At 40.1% G+C, this 16,844-nt stretch overlaps 1 protein-coding gene across 3 annotated transcripts in view; it reads right to left on the reverse strand.

The window, feature by feature from the left end:
• Positions 1-384: 384 nt before the first annotated feature.
• Positions 385-16,844, reverse strand: part of ATP13A4 (ATPase 13A4) — a 191,034-nt gene continuing 174,574 nt past the window's right edge. For all 3 annotated transcript variants that reach the window (XM_073023753.1, XM_073023754.1, XM_008009553.3), the window contains 5 exons: positions 12,947-13,118; positions 11,692-11,885; positions 10,471-10,559; positions 5,428-5,508; positions 385-1,179 (listed from right to left, as the gene is read on the reverse strand). In XM_073023753.1, coding sequence (XP_072879854.1) covers positions 967-1,179; positions 5,428-5,508; positions 10,471-10,559; positions 11,692-11,885; positions 12,947-13,118 — 749 coding nt within the window. In that variant the 3' untranslated portion in view covers positions 385-966. The remainder of the gene's footprint in view (positions 1,180-5,427; positions 5,509-10,470; positions 10,560-11,691; positions 11,886-12,946; positions 13,119-16,844) is intronic.

The following is a 16,844-nucleotide window of genomic DNA, read 5'->3' on the forward strand; positions in this document are numbered from 1 at the left end:
AAAATTAAGAATTTTAAGATGGAAACGGCAGAGTGTTAAAGCAAGTGTGGGCCCTTCTAAGCGTGGGGCCCTGTGTAGCGACCGCTCATACGCCCATGAAGCATCCCTAAACACAGGAGACTGCACTTTCCAGCTCCCTGGCCCAATCCTTGACTAACGAGATATGCGTAGGGAAGGCGATGTGTGCCACTTTTGCGGTGAGGCAGTGAAGAGTCCACATGTGATCTCCAGCCTATTCCTTCCCCCATCACAGTCAACACAGAGTCCTTGCATCGAGTTGATGGAGCCATCAGGTTGAAGCAGTCACTGCTGTAAGAATAGCAGGTCCAGAGTGTCACCTGGATCATGGAAGAAGCGCTTGTGTGTTAAGGCACTGATATCTGAGAGGTGTTTTTTATTGCAGCATAGGCTGAGCTTATCCTTAATAATATGTAGAGTAAGGCCAGAAGCAGAAGAAAAAGCCTCAAATCTGAAAAGCACTACAGAGGAAAGGAACCCAGACACTAAAGACTGGTGTAACGTTTCCCATGCATTAGTTTTTCCATCGATGAAGTAAAAATTCAAAAATGCTCTTTAACATGTTACAACTCCATGAGTATACACAGTACTACTTCCCCTTAATTCATTTTTATAAAAAGGAAAGTATTGTACTGTCCTAAGAAGAAAGATCACATATTTTTCCCCTTTAGCCTGCTTGTCTCTTGGCCCATAGCAATTCTCGGCCCATTCTTGCCTTCACTGAACGCCTCCAATACCTTCACAAGCCAAGAGGAAAGCACTCTTCTGGGTCAATGTTCTTCTCTGTAGAAAGCATTTTATCAAACAGACTTTAGTTTGTCACCATGATTTGACAGGTATCCTCGAAACTCCAGCTGATGTTACAAGAGTCTCATTTCTTAAAATCAATGAAATTGGTCCCTTTTGTCATTGTTTCTCTGTAATATCACCTTGGATATCACATGTCCTTCAAAGTTGTTCTTCGTTGCTCTCAAATACCGGATTGCTGTAAGACACGCCCCTGCCACACTCCGGCACGTCAGAGTGGGAGGTTTGGTTTACTGGGGGCCAACTAGGGTCACCTGCCAAATCCCTCTGCCATATCCGATACTGGCTTTTTGACTGATAGCCAAAACATCTTTTAATCATCATCCACAGGGCTCGATTTTCAATAACGGCCTCCTGCAAAATAAAAGAATTACTTTTTACAATCGGGGTTGAGTGTTTTGAGGCTACAGCCCTCCACAGGTCATCATAAGTCACTACTGCACTGGTTGCTTAGGTCCAGCTTGACAAAGAGCTTGACCACTGGATGAATCTAAGGTGGTTTCACTGGACAGGTACTGGCTTCTCAAACGTTTCTATTTAAGTAACTCCTGTGGGAGAAGTAAGAGGTACAACATTTCAAGACTCTGGGAACATAACTTGAAATGGCTTGCCTCAAAAATGAAGTTTCTTTTGCATCTCACATCTAAATTAAATTTAAAATCATTCAAATTCTATGTTTCACTCTATAGCACATCTATATTTTATTGGATGTAAAATGACATTTAAAATGACTTACTACTAAATACTGAATACAATTGACCCTATATAAAGATGTGGCCCATGTATGACATGCTTTTCATATACCCTGACATATCACTGCATATTCATAAACACAGGTTGATGAAATTAAAACACAGGCCAGTCTTGGAGTTGAACAGATCTGGATTTGGGTCCCAGTTCTGACACCTATTATGGGCAAAATAGTTACTGTATCCAAGTCTCAGTGATTAGAATAATCCCTTCCTTATGTTTGTTGTAAGGCTTATATAACTCCCTTTACAAGGCAGGGCAGGGCAGGGCATAGCTCTCTCCCTTTGCCTATCCTTCTGAACTACTCATTTAACAAATGGCTAAGCACTGTGGTCCTGTTCACACGTCTCTAACCTTCACCTTCACTGAAATACAGTTTTAAGATTACAAAAGACATGTATCTTTGAAAACATTTTGCAATGCCATTTTATTTCATGAGTTAAGTGTGCCTTGCATAGAGCCTAAGTTATAACTCATGAGAGGTTATCATATTAAGTAGTAGTTTTCCTAAAATCTACCCATTTTTGCCATTTGGGTTCCACTGCCCATGAAAGAATACAGAACAGCTAGTCTGAATTAATCCTGTGATAACTGACCATCTGCTGGCTGCCAGGCTGTTAAAGATCCATATAGCCATCTCAGCCTCTTGGAAACTTAGCCAGATGAGTTATTCTACTTTCCTGCAGCAAGATTTTTTGTCCTCTTTAATTAACAAGAAAACAGTAGTTCTTCTTAGAGCTGGGATAAGGTAGGAGCATCAAATAAAGGTTTTAAAATCTTACTTACTTCCAGGAAACCTTAGTAAGCCTTAAAACAAAATAGATGAAACCACACACACACACACACACACACAGAAAGAAAGAGACAGAAACTTCAGTGCTCTCCATCTCTCCATCTCGCCTTGAGTGTTTTTTAGTTCTAGAGCTATGATGACCTCTATCACCTGCTGCTCTGGAAGAGGAAATACAGAGAGGTGATCTGTCCTGTTACCGCACATTATAAATACAAGGCAGAACTAGTGACATGATTTGAATTTGTCTCCATCCAAATCTCATGCTGAATTATAGTCCCCAGTGTTGGAGGAAGGGCTGGGTGGGAGGTGACTGGATCAGAGGGGTGGATTTCCTTCTTGCCGTGCTCGTGATAGTGAGTTCTCATGAGATCTGATTGTTTAAAAGTGTGTAGCACCTTCCCCTGCTCGGGCCATGTAAGACCTGCCTTCTTCCCCTTTGCTCTCCGCCATGATTGAAAGTTTCTTGAGGCCTCCCCAGGCATGCTTCCTGTACAGCCTGCAAAACCATAAGCCAATTAAACCTCTTTCTTTTATAAATTACCCAGTTTCAGGTATTTGTTCACAGCAGTGGGAGAATGGACTGGTAACAACTAGAAACAAAAGGAAAGCCTTGGTGAGACATGTCTTTAGAAAAATTTCACCACATGAGCTCTTCTGACTGGCTACTCAAATAACTCATACATACAAGCATACCTATATAAACACATAAATAATTGTTTTAAAGGTGGGAGCAATTAAAGCTATCCACACTAGCTCTCATGCCTCTCAGCTGGAGGTTAGATCATGAGCCCTGGCAGGGTAAGGATAAGGTCCTGCTCAAACCTGTTTGTTTCAGGGCTGATCAGAGGTTAGATAAGTGGAATAATTTGCCCAAAGTCAGAGAGAAAGAAAGTGGTGGAGCCAGGATTCGAACCCCGTAGATTACCCCTGAGCTTGTGCTCTTAACTGCAAATGTGCTGGAAAAGGAAGAACTTCCTGCTAGAGGATTATGGAAGACTTTGATACTTAATTCCCATCCAGCCCATTCCCTCCCAACTCTTCCCTGCCCACCTAAAAGGAAAAAATAATAATAAATGGTCTAAGCTACACTGTGTAATTTTCAACATGGATCCACTTCCCAGAATCCTTTTCTACTCGTGATGACAATGAGACACAAGTCTAATCAATAAGGCATAAAAGAAAGTCTGCTAGTGAGCTTCACGAAAAGTTCGTTTCCCAAGAAAAGGTTCAGACTTGATGGAAACTGGCTGGCTGTGGCCTCTCCTTCCGTTTTCTTCCTGCACTGAAAACAGATGTAAAGTCCAGCTATGTAGAATCTCTCGGGACACCATAATCACAGGCACAAACATGAAAGACCACGTCCGAGGATTCTAGAACAGAAAGGTGAGAGAGTGTGCATTCCCAGTGGCACTACTGAGTCACTAAGCCAGTCCTGAAGCCACCTACCTTCAATCTTCTTGAGTCAATTATTGTTTTTTAAGCCACTGTTGGTTAAGTTGTTACTTGCCTACCTGATCCAGAGAGCAGGAAAGATACATGAGGAGGATAATACTACAGCTGTGCCGTAGAGGATGGAATAGCACTTTAATACGTAGAAATGGAGGAAAGATACACCGCATAGAGGAAATCCTCTGATTATGAACAGGGATAAGAGGTACACACTAGATTCTTCTTTAAAGGGCAAAGACCATCTCTCTGCTGTTGGGTCTGAGGCCACCCGTGATAATGCTCTTTTATTAATCCGGTTGCTTTAGAGACATACGGTTTAGCATATTGTTTCTCAAAGTGTGATCCCTGAACTAATCACATCAGAATCGCCTGACAACCTGTTAGAAATGCAAACTTCTGCGCTCCTTCTAGGCCTACTGAATCAGACCCACTGCGAGTAGGGCTTGGAAATGTGTGTTGTTTTAACAAGCCTCCCAGGTGATTCTGATGCCCACTCAAGTTTGACAAGCTCTTGTTTAGCACATAGAGAGAAGGTCCAGTACTGAAATTCTATGTCCTGTTCTGCCCCCAGCCCCTGTGCAGCCTTCCCTCTGCACAGGAGTAAGTAGGGAGGGCTCGCTGAGGTCCTGCCTGCACAACAGTGCAGGGAAGTCAGGCTGTAGGTTCTCCAAGCTCACCATGACACTCCATTTGCTGCAACAATTCTAGTTCTGTAACTCAGAGCAGAAATAGAGACAGATGGGATTCAGAACCTCACCTCTCCTTTGTTCATAAATGCCTTTTCAGGGCACCCCTGCCTAACAACAGGCTTTGAAGAATGGAGATTGTGTCTGGTAGTACTGAGCGGGAAGAGCGTGAATCACGTGGAGAAACAAAGCAGGAGCACAAGCTCATTTCACTGAGGAAATGGAGCACAGGGGAGCTGGAGAATAAAAGCTAGAAAATGGAGCAAATGGGAGCTGGAGAATGAAAGCTGGAAGAGCTCACTGAATGTCATTTCCCATCTGTAAGGCAAAAATGATATGAGTTAAGTGAAAGAAGCTGGACACAAAAGGCCACATATTGTATGGTTTTACTTATATGAAATGTCCAGAATAGTCAAAGCCACAGAGTCAGAAAGAAGATGAGTGGTTCCCAAGGCCCAGGAGAAGGCGGAAGGGGTAAGGAAGAGCAACGGCTAGTAGGTACAGGATTTCTTCAGCAACGATGAAAATATTCTGCAATTAAGTACTGTTAATGGTTGTAAACTCAGTGAGTGTACGAAAAACCACTGAATTGTGGACTTTAAAAGGGTGAATTTTATGGTGCGTGAATCATATCTCAATTTTAAAAAGTAAATCGTGTTGGGTCTTTATTTGGAAAATGTAGAAATGAATAGGACCTTAGAGATCATAACTCCACTGTCCCCAGCCCCACCTGACAGATGGGAAAACTAATGTCCTGCTTGGGACTCATCAGAGGAAGGCAGCATTGCTTACGCTGTGAAGGAAGGGAGCCCCTGCACTGCTGAGTCCATGTCACCTAAAGTTGTTTTCAGAGTCCCAAAGAAGTCCCCACACACACACGCATGCACACACGCAAGATGAGCAGCCCAAGATCAGCACACTTACCTCGGCCACAAGGGACACAATGAAATTCAAGCTGAGCATGATGACAATGGAGACCCTCCACAGGATGGGCGTGCAGAGCAGCTGGCGGGAGATGATGAAGCATGGTTAGTCTGAAGACAGGCAGACGCTGGAAACACGTTCACATGTTCACAGTATACATTTTCATAGGTTATAAATCTCATATGTAATATATATGTGTGTCTATTACATAAATCGTATACATATAAATTTCTATGCTTGTAATATATATGTGTGTCTATTACATAAATCGTATACATATAAATAATTTTTATGCTTGTACGCACAGAAAAAGTATGGAAAGGTTATACTCATGATCTTAACGATCCGGAGGTTATGAGTGTTGCTTTTCTTCTTTTATCTTTCTTTTTTCTTGTGATGTGCGTGTTTCTCTATAATTTCTAAATTTCCTAAAATAACTTTGGTCACCTTGCAATTAGAAAAAATACTAAAATCACTCTTTGTTGGCTTGTTTGGTTCTGTTTGCAAAAGGGAGGCAGGAATGTGGTTTATCTCCAGGAGGCCTAAGGGTACACATGTCAAACCTTCACTGGGTAGCATTGCCCTCTTCTCCCTGGTGCCACATCTCTCCCCAGACGAGCCCTGCTTTTAGCACTGGCTCAGGGCATCTCCCTCAGGACTGTGCACCCAGCTGCACAGCGTGCCCTCACAAGGGCACTTGCTAAAGGAACAAATGGAGGTGAAATCAAGCCAGTCATGACCTGTCCCTTTGCCCATTTTCTCTGTGTCTCCCCCAACCCCTCCAGGCACATTCCTGATATGTATGTTTGGTGAATGAATGGTGAGTTACTCTACTTTCCTGCAGCAAGGTTTTATTGTCTTCCTTAATTAACAAGAAAACAGTAGTTCTTCTTAGAGCTGGGATAAGGTAGGAGCATCAAGTAAAGGTTTTAAAATCTTACTTACTTCCAGGAAACCTTAGTAAGCCTTAAAACAAAATAGATGAAATCACACACATACACACACACACACACACACACACACACACACAGAAAGAAAGAGACAGAAACTTCAGTGCTCTCCATCTCTCCATCTCGCCTTGAGTGTTTTTTAGTTCTAGAGCTATGATGACCTCTACCACCTGCTGCTCTGGAAGAGGAAACTACAGAGAGGTGATCTGTCCTGTTACCGCACATTATAAATACAAGGCAGAACTAGTGACATGATTTGAATTTGTCTCCATCCAAATCTCATGCTGAATTATAGTCCCCAGTGTTGGAGGAAGGGCTGGGTGGGAGGTGACTGGATCATAGGGGTGGATTTCCTCCTTGCTGTTCTTGTAATAGTGAGTGAGTAATTGAATAGTAATTCAATGGGTGAATTAATGAATGAAAAGGTGCCAAGGGCATCCCACTGTACCTGGCCCTGTCTTATGCATGGTCTCATGCGTTAGTGGGAGTAAAAACTGAAACGGTTCTATAGAGGACAATGTTCTCAAAGTTAAAAATTCAAATCCACTTCTAGGAATTTATCTCAGAAATATAGTTGTATATGGCTAAAATGATATATGCACAATAATATTTTTATTGCAGCTTTGTTTGTAATAATACTTGGAAACATCTTAAATGTCTATCAATATGGGTCTACATATAAAGCATGGTATACATATGACATATACCTAATATACATTTATATAAAATAAAATATTATATTAGCATTAAAAAGAATGAGGAAAATGTATGTACTGATATGGAACAATTAATACTATTACATGAAAGAAGCAAGGTGCAGGACAATGTATGTGTTGTAGCAGCCATGAACATTTTCAACTCACATCTGCTGCTGGGAGGATAAATTGTGGATACCCCAACTGTTATGCTCAGAATCCACCACCACACATGGTGTAAAGCATATCTAAAGTCACAAGCCGCACATAGCCAAGAAATGAGGACAGCATGGATTCTAATCAGACTCACTCCTATGAGATGTAGAAACTCCTGATGGGCCATGCTGCTATAAAGACACATGCACACGTGTGTTTATTGCGGCACTATTCACAATAGCGAAGACTTGGAACCAACCCAAATGTCCATAAATGATAGACTGGATTAAGAAAATGTGCCACGGCTGGGCGCGGTGGCTCAAGCCTGTAATCCCAGCACTTTGGGAGGCCGAGACGGGCGGATCACGAGGTCAGGAGATCGAAACCAGCCTGGCTAACCCGGTGAAACCCCGTCTCTACTAAAAAATACAAAAAAGTAGCCGGGCGAGGTGGCAGGTGCCTGTAGTCCCAGCTACTTGGGAGGCTGAGGCAGGAGAATGGCAAAAACCCGGGAGGCGGAGCCTGCAGTGAGCCGAGATCCGCCACTGCACTCCAGCCTGGGCGACAGAGTGAGACTCCGTCTCAAAAAACAAAAGAAAAAAAGAAAATGTGGCACATATACACCATGGAATACTATGCAGCCATAAAAAAGGATGAGATCATGTCATTTGTAGGGACATGGGTGAAGCTGGAAACCATAATTCTCAGCAAACTATTGCAAGGACAGAAAACCAAACACTGCACGTTCTCACTCATAGGTGGGAATTGAACAATGAGATCACTTGGACACAGGAAGGGGAACATCACACACCGGGTCCTATTGTGGGGAGCGGGGAGTGGGGAGGGATAGCATTAGGAGATATACCTAATGTAAATGTCAAGTTAATGGGTGCAGCACACCAACATGGCACATGTATACATATAACAAAGCTGCACGTTGTGTACATGCACCCTAGAACTTAAAGTATAATAATAATAAAAAAAAGAAACTCCTGATGGGCAACTTTGGCCTGACTTTCTTAGTGCACTGCAGTTTGAGATGCTACACATCCAGCCCTCCTCCTTCCCTCTCTTCTTTTTAGAGGATAAACCCACATCACAGTGTATGCCTCTCCCCACTTCCTGTGGCTTTCCATTCCCCTCCCACCACTCCGGGAATTTCCTCCAATAAATCTCTTGTATAACTAAACTCAACTTGACATCTACCTCTCAGAAGACCTGAACAAATATAATAGTTTTCTACTATTTGTGTAAAAATGTGGAAGAAGAATGTACAAAATATGTCCCAAAGTATGTAAAATAAACTGGTGTCATTGGTTGCCTCTAGGGAGGGGAACTGGTGACTGGGAATCTAAGATGGAATGAGGATTTTCACTATATGGCTTTTTAAACATTAGGATTGTGAACCAAATGAATGTGTTCCCTATTAAAATAACTTATAATTTTTTAGGTAAGCAGTTTTTAGGTTGCAAAACAACATGATTCCATTCTTTTAAAAAAACTAAAAATTAGTCAACACCCATTTATAATATACGAATTGTAAAAGAAGGAAGAATATAGTGAATAATATTATAATTTTCCTTGTCTGCACATTCTACATTTTCTAAAAAGAACGTATATTTTATGTAATAATAAGAAAAATAATTGTTTTAAAAGTGAACAATAATTCTCTGCAGAATCCTTTGCAGTCATGCTGGCAATGATCCTACCCACATTCTCTCCAAATTAAATCTGTTTCTTATTTTGTTATACCAGAGGACCCAGACTTTCTGTAAGAATCTTTTTCTATCAAAAAGTGACATTCAACTCATCATATCTTATCCTTAACTTCTGTAGGATTAAGAAGTTTGAGCTGACTTAGAAGACCAGTGGGCAAAGCCTACTTATTTCCATGAAAACTTAATTTAATTGATGAAGGCACTTAACAACTGCTAACCACAGTAATGTAATTACAAAAATAAAAAGACACATGCTAAATATATTAGTATGTCAAACTAAAGGTATTAGTATGCCAAATGTCACTGTGGGTTTGTGTAGGTGTTGCTGGTTGGAAACACACTATATGCTTTAAGTGCTTGTTTATATTCAGGAGTCTGATACGCAATGATCAGTCAGTCATTCCTTTGTCATATTTTGCCATTCTTTGTGTAAGGCACTGGTAACACAAGAATGAATAAGATACACTGTTGGACCTCATGAAACTCATCTTTGAGATGGAGAGGCAACCAGATATACAAAGCGCCAATTAAAAGAGCTGTTTCTTTAGTCATCTCTTCACAATTGTATTTCTTGATCTAAAGATCATGTAGCCATGATTAAATTGTAATACAAGAAGAATAGGTTAAGGGGATCAAAATATGTTTTTCCCTGGCTTGAATATGTAAAATTTTGGTATCTTGTAGGTTTTTATAGCTCTATCAATATTACAAAATATAAGAGAGTTTATGAGGAAAAGTATGGCTCTTGGAAAGTAAGTTTTACAGACATTAAGTATGAGCACACAGAAAACATTTTTAAAGTTGTAAAAAAATATATAAATACCTAAATAATAACCCCCCAAAAAGCTGTAGGCAAAACAGTTTTAAACAACTTCAAAAAACAGAAGCATTTAGGAAAAAGTTCCCTCATATTTGAAAGAGAAAATATAGAAATACATTTTCTCATACGAGTTCTTTTAAAATGAAAATAGTTGGTCAGATTCAGTGGCTCAAGCCTATAAGCCTAGTGCGTTGGGAGGCCAAGGCAGGAGGCTAGTTTGAGGCCAGGAGTTTGAGACCAGCCTGGGCAACATAGCAAGCCCTCATCTCTACAAATTTTTTTTCTTCAGAATTAGCTGGGCATCATGGCACACTTCTGCAGTCCTAGCTACTCGGGAGGCTGAAGTAGGAGAATTGCTTGAGCTCAGAAGTTTGAGGCCGTAGTGAGCTACGATTGCACCATGGCACTCCAGACTGGGCAAAAAAGTGAGATCCTGTCTCTTAAATAATAAGAAGAAAATAAAATTAAAGTATTCAATACTTAAAGACTATCTTTAGTCTCATGAAATCAAAACTAGGTAGAATTTTATTTCTTGACCAGTTTAAATAAAAAATATAGATAAATTTAGCATTTTTTTTTAGCTCTGCCATCCCAAAAGAATAATGTGTGTCAAAAATCATGCCAATTGAAATTGTGATCTGCTTTTTAAAGTTAAGCTGTTACAGAACTGTAAAGCATCACCATATCCCAAAGATTAGACTTACATCCAAACGTCTATATAATTCTGGTATATCAGCAAATAGAATGAATAGACATACACCAAGCTGTATTATCAGCACAAGGACAAATACATCTGAGGAAAGAAGAACACAAACTATTATTTTGAGAAATCAGAGTGAAAAATGTCACATATATTGACAGATGTAGTCTAGATTAACACTGATTTAATTTACTTGATTTCTACATCCAAATATTAGGTGGAAAGTATTCATTTCTAAGCAATGGGTCTCACCTCTACAATTTCTATGCATGTCCTTGAAGCAAGTGAAAATTTTCACATGCACATTTTCAGTTTCAGTTAATAAAAGTAGTAGATATATATAGGCTAACATTGACAAAATACATGTTCAATAAACGCCTTGAAGATATCCAAGTATCTGAGTCACTTTAATGCAAGTCATCTGCCTCAAATCATTTTCTGGTAAAGAGGAACCTGTCAATAAACCCAATTTTAAATTGCTATCATACAGAGGTCAGTATTTAGCTGCTTCCTCATCCCAGGAAGAAGAAAAGCTAAATAATTTTCTCTGAAAAAATAAATTTGTATGAAAATATTCATAAAGGTACTCAATTTGGGCTTTGAATTTTTTCAATAAGAAGAGTAGTGATGATATACAAATAAATGTCTCAAATATTAAATAGGTCACTCATTTCTCATCCAAACATACCTTCCCACTCCAGAAGGTAAGGAGGTGGGAGGGAGGTACTCTGGTCAAGAGCCTCCATAACCCCCTCTAGTCAGATTCCTCCAGGCTGGACCCACTAGCAGCCTGCCACCACACAATGCCACCCTGACTACTGCCTTCAAGGCAAGAGACAGGATCCACTTGAGTTCTGTTACGCTTCTCTCCATTGTTTCCAGGGTGAATTCTGACAAGTACCGACAAGTAGAGAAATAAATTGGTCTTTTCAATGTGGAGCGATCCCAAGAAAAGACACCCAGAGGCAAACTTCTGGTGAAGGAAAGGGAGAAAGAAGCCCTAGTATTTAATGCAGCTTTGAAGGAAAGAGCAAAGAACCATGGAAACCAGGCTGTACAATGGTTTAGCCTTGTACAGAGCCCTAGAGTGGAAGTTTGCAGAGCCCTAGCGTGGAAGTCAAGAGATGCTAGATAAGAATCAACTCTACAACTGTTCCCTAAGTAACCTGGACATGTCTGCTCTCTCGATTGACTTCTCACTCTGATCCAGTACAGTTCTACTCACAGTTTGTATAGGTTGGCTGTCTAAATGGTTTTCCTTTAGAGAACACAAGAGCCACAATGATACAGTTGAATGTTCCCAAGAACCAGATCGTAGTGTTCTCAAAACTTGTGAAGGCACTATTACTTTCCATTTTTTCTGGAGCAGCTGGAGACATGGTTAAGTCTGAGATGCTTTCATTTTGCACTGTACAGGCACTAAAAGGGAAACCAAAGAAGCTAATGAAGTGAGATGACAAGCGTTTATGGAGCATTTGTACCCAGAAGACTCCATACCAGTGTCCAGAGCAGGCACTCAATGCTTCTATAATTGCCTCTGCTTTGGAAAATACATGCGTGCACACACACACACACTGAAAAATAGGAAAAAAACAAAACAAAACAAAAAAAACCAAGCACAGATAGACCCATATTTTGGATACACTGAGAGAGAGAGAGATTCAGCCAATTATATATTCAATAAATTATGCACATTCATTAAGGCTATATGGGAAAGAGATTGGTAAGTCATGATTCCTCCCCCAAGTGGCTTAATATCTCTGATAATTTGGCCGAGTGTGGTGGCTCACACCTGTAATCCCTAAGAGGCCAAGGTGGGTGGCTCACTTGAGGCCAGAAGTTTGAGACCAGCCTGGCAAACATGGCGAAAACCCATCTCTACTAAAGATACAAAAAATTAGCTGCATATAGTGGCATGTGCCTATAATCTCAGCTACTGGGGAGGCTGAGGCAGGAGAATTGCTTGAACCCAGAGACAGAGGTTGCAGTGAGCCTAGAACACACCACTGCACTCCACCCTCGGCAACAGAGAGAGACTCCATCTCTATAAAAACAGCAACAACAAATCTCTGATAATTTGTAAGTGAGGTGAATATATAACTTACCTAACAAGGATAATTTTGAAGGTGAAAAGAAAAGATGTTAATAATTTCACTGGGATATCACTTAATTTAAACTGGGCTACTTAAACTGGGACTGCTCGGGTAAGCTATAATCCATGGTCACCCTAGATATAAAAGATGGTCATAGATCATTATCATAGAACACAGGCAAAGATAAATGCTAATGAATGAATGATACATTCATTAGCATTAAATTGTGCTACAGAGAAGAAATAATCACTGAAAATTTGCCCGAGGGACTTTAAAAAGCCAAAACCTTTGGCAGAATGAAGCCCCATTCGCCTCCCATCATATTGGCCAGAGGATGTTTGATAGAAATTAGAATGTGAGAAGCAGAAGTTGAGACTGTACTCATACCTGTGTATCTCCATGGAATACCAAGGCTGCCTCTGAACCAGGATGAATCCTGCAATATGCATGGCCAGGCTGAGAAGAATGTTGAAAATCACAGAGAGTAGCAGAGGTGGAGAGATCAGCCGTCCTGCAGGTCTGAAAGGCACCAGCTTGGGGTAGGCACCATTCAGATTCACTATAAAATAAATTCAAATTTTATATTTATGAGAGCAGGAAAACGTATTCTTGATCAGAAGAATGGCGTAAGTTCATTGGCCCATACATTTGAGGAAATGGACAAATTGGAGTACATCACAAACTGAGGGAATAAAACAATTAATGGATTCAAATTCAAGTCATGTAAAGAATTCTTAAAAGAGCAGACAGAACCACAAGACGTCATTTTTGGCTTAATAAATAGGGAAAAACCATTAAGTTTCAGAGTAGGGAGGGATGAAATGTGAAACCGCTTGTGGGAAAATAAATTGATGCAAACCTTCTGCAGGGCAATTTGGCAATAAATATGAAGAGACAAAAATGTTTATAACTTTTGACATAGTTATTCTACTTTTGGAAATTTATCCTAAGCTAAAAAAGTTAATCAGAGATGTGAAAAAATGTTCACTACGGCATCGTTTACAATAAGTTATGGTACATCTATACAATGGAACAACATGTGGTCACTACAAAGCAATGCTTTAAAACACTTAATGACAAATAATAGGTGATATCCAGCAAAATGGTGAAGTAGGCAGCTCCAAGTTCCCACATCTCCACAGAAATCTCAAAATACAAGCAGAAACTGTCAGAAATCCGAAAATCTGAACAACAGAAAAGTTTACTGCAACCAAGTGAACACTGAATGAAGACAAAGACATCTTTAGGATCACAGGAAAGTTCTGTGGCATTTCTACTTGCACTTGATCCACCCCCTGTTCAGCTCGGTGGCAATCTTGAAGATAGCCTGCATTCCCAGGGGGAACTCTGGTCCCTGGTTACAAAAGGAACATAGCAGGCCTTATTTACAAATTGTTATATTTGTCTGTTCCAACCCGTCTGGGAACTACCTGAGGGACTGATGCAGGCACTTATCTCTGTTCCACCTAACAAAGAACTCACTCCGGGCAGAAAAGCAGTGCACATTGCTTGAAAACATTATAAGGCTAACAAATGCAGTTGCCTAGGGCAAAAAATTACAGTTGATACATAAAATAATCATCTACGGCCTGGAAGAAAAGCTAAGGAAATTTTCTTGGAGGAATTAGGACAGTCTAAATCATCTGTGTATGCTGGGAAATATAGAATGCTATGTAAATGCCCAGGGCAAGAGCTATGTGCATCCCAGGGCACGGTATATGCTCAGTAAAGACCAGAGAAGACCCAAAACTTTCAGCTTTGGATGATCTCCAGACTCAGTGTAAGCCTGGCTAAGTGTTGAATAAGTACTTCAGCACAGAAATAATCTATAAGGACTCGAGAAGGTTTTGTTTGTTTGTTTGTTTTTTCCCTCCTAGAGGTCAAGTAAATCTCTATCAAAACATTAACTGAACAAAAGCTGAAGAAACAGAGACATCTGTGATCTCACATGAAAACTAGTACAGTCTTTCCAAAAAAGCTTTGGAAAGTCACTAAACAAATGGACTATTACAGCCTTCAACAAACAGTAAAACAAAAAATTCAAACCCTAAAATAGGAGAAGAATCTAATTTTCAGAGTTAGAGCATTATAATATTCAACAGAACAAAACAAATGGACAAAATTTGTCCCCGAGGAAGCACAGATATTAGACTTATTAGGTAAGGACTTTAAAACAACTATCTTCAATATGCTGAAATAACTAAAGGAAACCATGGGCAAAGAACTAAAGAAAATTAGAAAAACAATGTATGATCAAAATGAGAAAGTAGTAAAAAGATAAAAATTATAAAAAGTAGTCAAAAGAAATTCTGAAGCTGAAAAGTACTGTAAATTAAGTGAAAAATTTATTAAGTGGGTTCAACAGCAAACTTGAGCAGGCAGAAGAAAGAATTAGTGAACTTGAAGGTAGGACAGTTGAAAATATCCAACCTGAGGAACAGAAAAAAAACAATAAAGAAAATGAACAGAGCCTAAAGGGCATGTATAACACAAACAAGCAGACCAACATGCACATTGTGGGAATATCAGAAGGAGAGAAGAGAAAGATACAAAAAGAATATTTGAAGAATAATAGCAGAAAACTTTCCAAATTTGGTGAAAGGCATAAATCTGCATATCCAAGAAGTATGAGTAATTACAACAGGTTAAATCCAATGAGATTTACACCAAGACATCATATTTGAACTATTAAAAAAATAATAAAGACAAAGAATCTTGAAAGCAATGAGGGAGAAGTGACACATCACCTATGAGGGATCTTCAGTAAGAATAGCGCCAATTTCTCATCAGAAACCATGGAAGTCAGAAGTCAAGCAATAACATTTAAGATGCTGAAAGAAAAAAAAAACCATTGACTAAGAATTGTATACCTGGCAAAACTGTCCTTCAAAAATGAGGGAGAAATTAAGACATTCCCAGATAAATAAAAGCTGAAAGAGTTTGTTATCAGTAACCCTACCCTAAAAGAAATGCTAAAGGACTCAGATTGAAATGAAAGAATACTAGATAGCTACTCAAATACTTATGTAGAAATAATGATGCCCAGTAAAGGTAACTATACAACAAATATAAATGCTGATATTTGTGTATTTTTGGTTGCAATTTCACTTTATATATCCATGTTATTTAGTACACAATGGAAAAAGATGTAATTTGTAACATCAACAATATAAAAGGGGAGATAAAGCTGCAAAGGAGCAGTTGTTTTCATGCTATAAAAGTGAAAGTGTTAATTCAAACTAGGTTGTTATAAATTTAGAATGTTTCATGTCATCTCCACAATTATATTTTATGTAATTAAAAACCCCACTGATAACATCATATTCAAGGGTAAAAGACTGAGAACCTTTGCCTTAAGATCAGAACAAGGTAAAAATACCCTTGTCAGTATGGCTATTCAACAGTATGCTGGGAGTTCTACCCAGCATACATTAGACAAAAAAGAAATTAAGGTCCACTGGATGTTAGCAAGATGGCCAGTTAAAAGCCCTTAGTACTCATCTCTCCCACAAAGACAACCAAAACAACATACAACTATATTTTGATGAAAATAACTAAAGGAGAGTGTCAGAATACATCAAAGGAGTAGCGGAAACCCTGCAGAGCACAGAAAATCAGTATGGTCACATACTGCTTTCTGTCATAGTACTCCACATCCCAGGAAATATCTGGCATCCAACACCCCACTCCCTTGCCAGGATCAGCTTAGAACCAAGAGGATGTCTCCTTGCAGGGAAAAGGTAAGCAAGAGGACCCCAGCAGCCCCCATCAACACCCTGGACACCTACAGTCCTCACAAGCACTAAACCAGCTGAGGGAGCTGCCTGGAGCCCACACAGCTGTGCTACCCGAGTAGAAGCTAACAGTGTGCCCTTCCCCCTGTGGCCTACAAGGCTACTACACTATGTCATCTTGAAATGTAAACTACTGCTGGAATGTGTCCTGCTCTGAGGGCAAGTGGCATGGCACCCTACCAGTCTTAAGGCTTAATGGCTGCTGGACTACTCCTGCCTGGTGCCCTGCCATCCCTGCTCTGCTGCAACATCTTACTCGGTGGGCCAAGTTGCTATGCAGCTATTTCATTTACCCCTCTTAATCCCACTGCACCATGTCCTCTAGGGCCTGAACTGAACGTATACACTATCTCCAGTGGAAATGAGTGCCTTGGCAGAGCTGGTCCATTTGCCCTTCCCAGTCACCATTGCACCCTGCCCTGCATGGCCTGAGGGGAAGCTGTACATTGCCTCCCAGAGAAACTGCCTTGATGAAACTGCTCAATCTACTC

The sequence above is a fragment of the Chlorocebus sabaeus genome, chromosome 15 (genome assembly GCF_047675955.1).
Source record: "Chlorocebus sabaeus isolate Y175 chromosome 15, mChlSab1.0.hap1, whole genome shotgun sequence".
In the NCBI taxonomy this organism is placed as follows: Eukaryota; Metazoa; Chordata; class Mammalia; order Primates; family Cercopithecidae; genus Chlorocebus; species Chlorocebus sabaeus.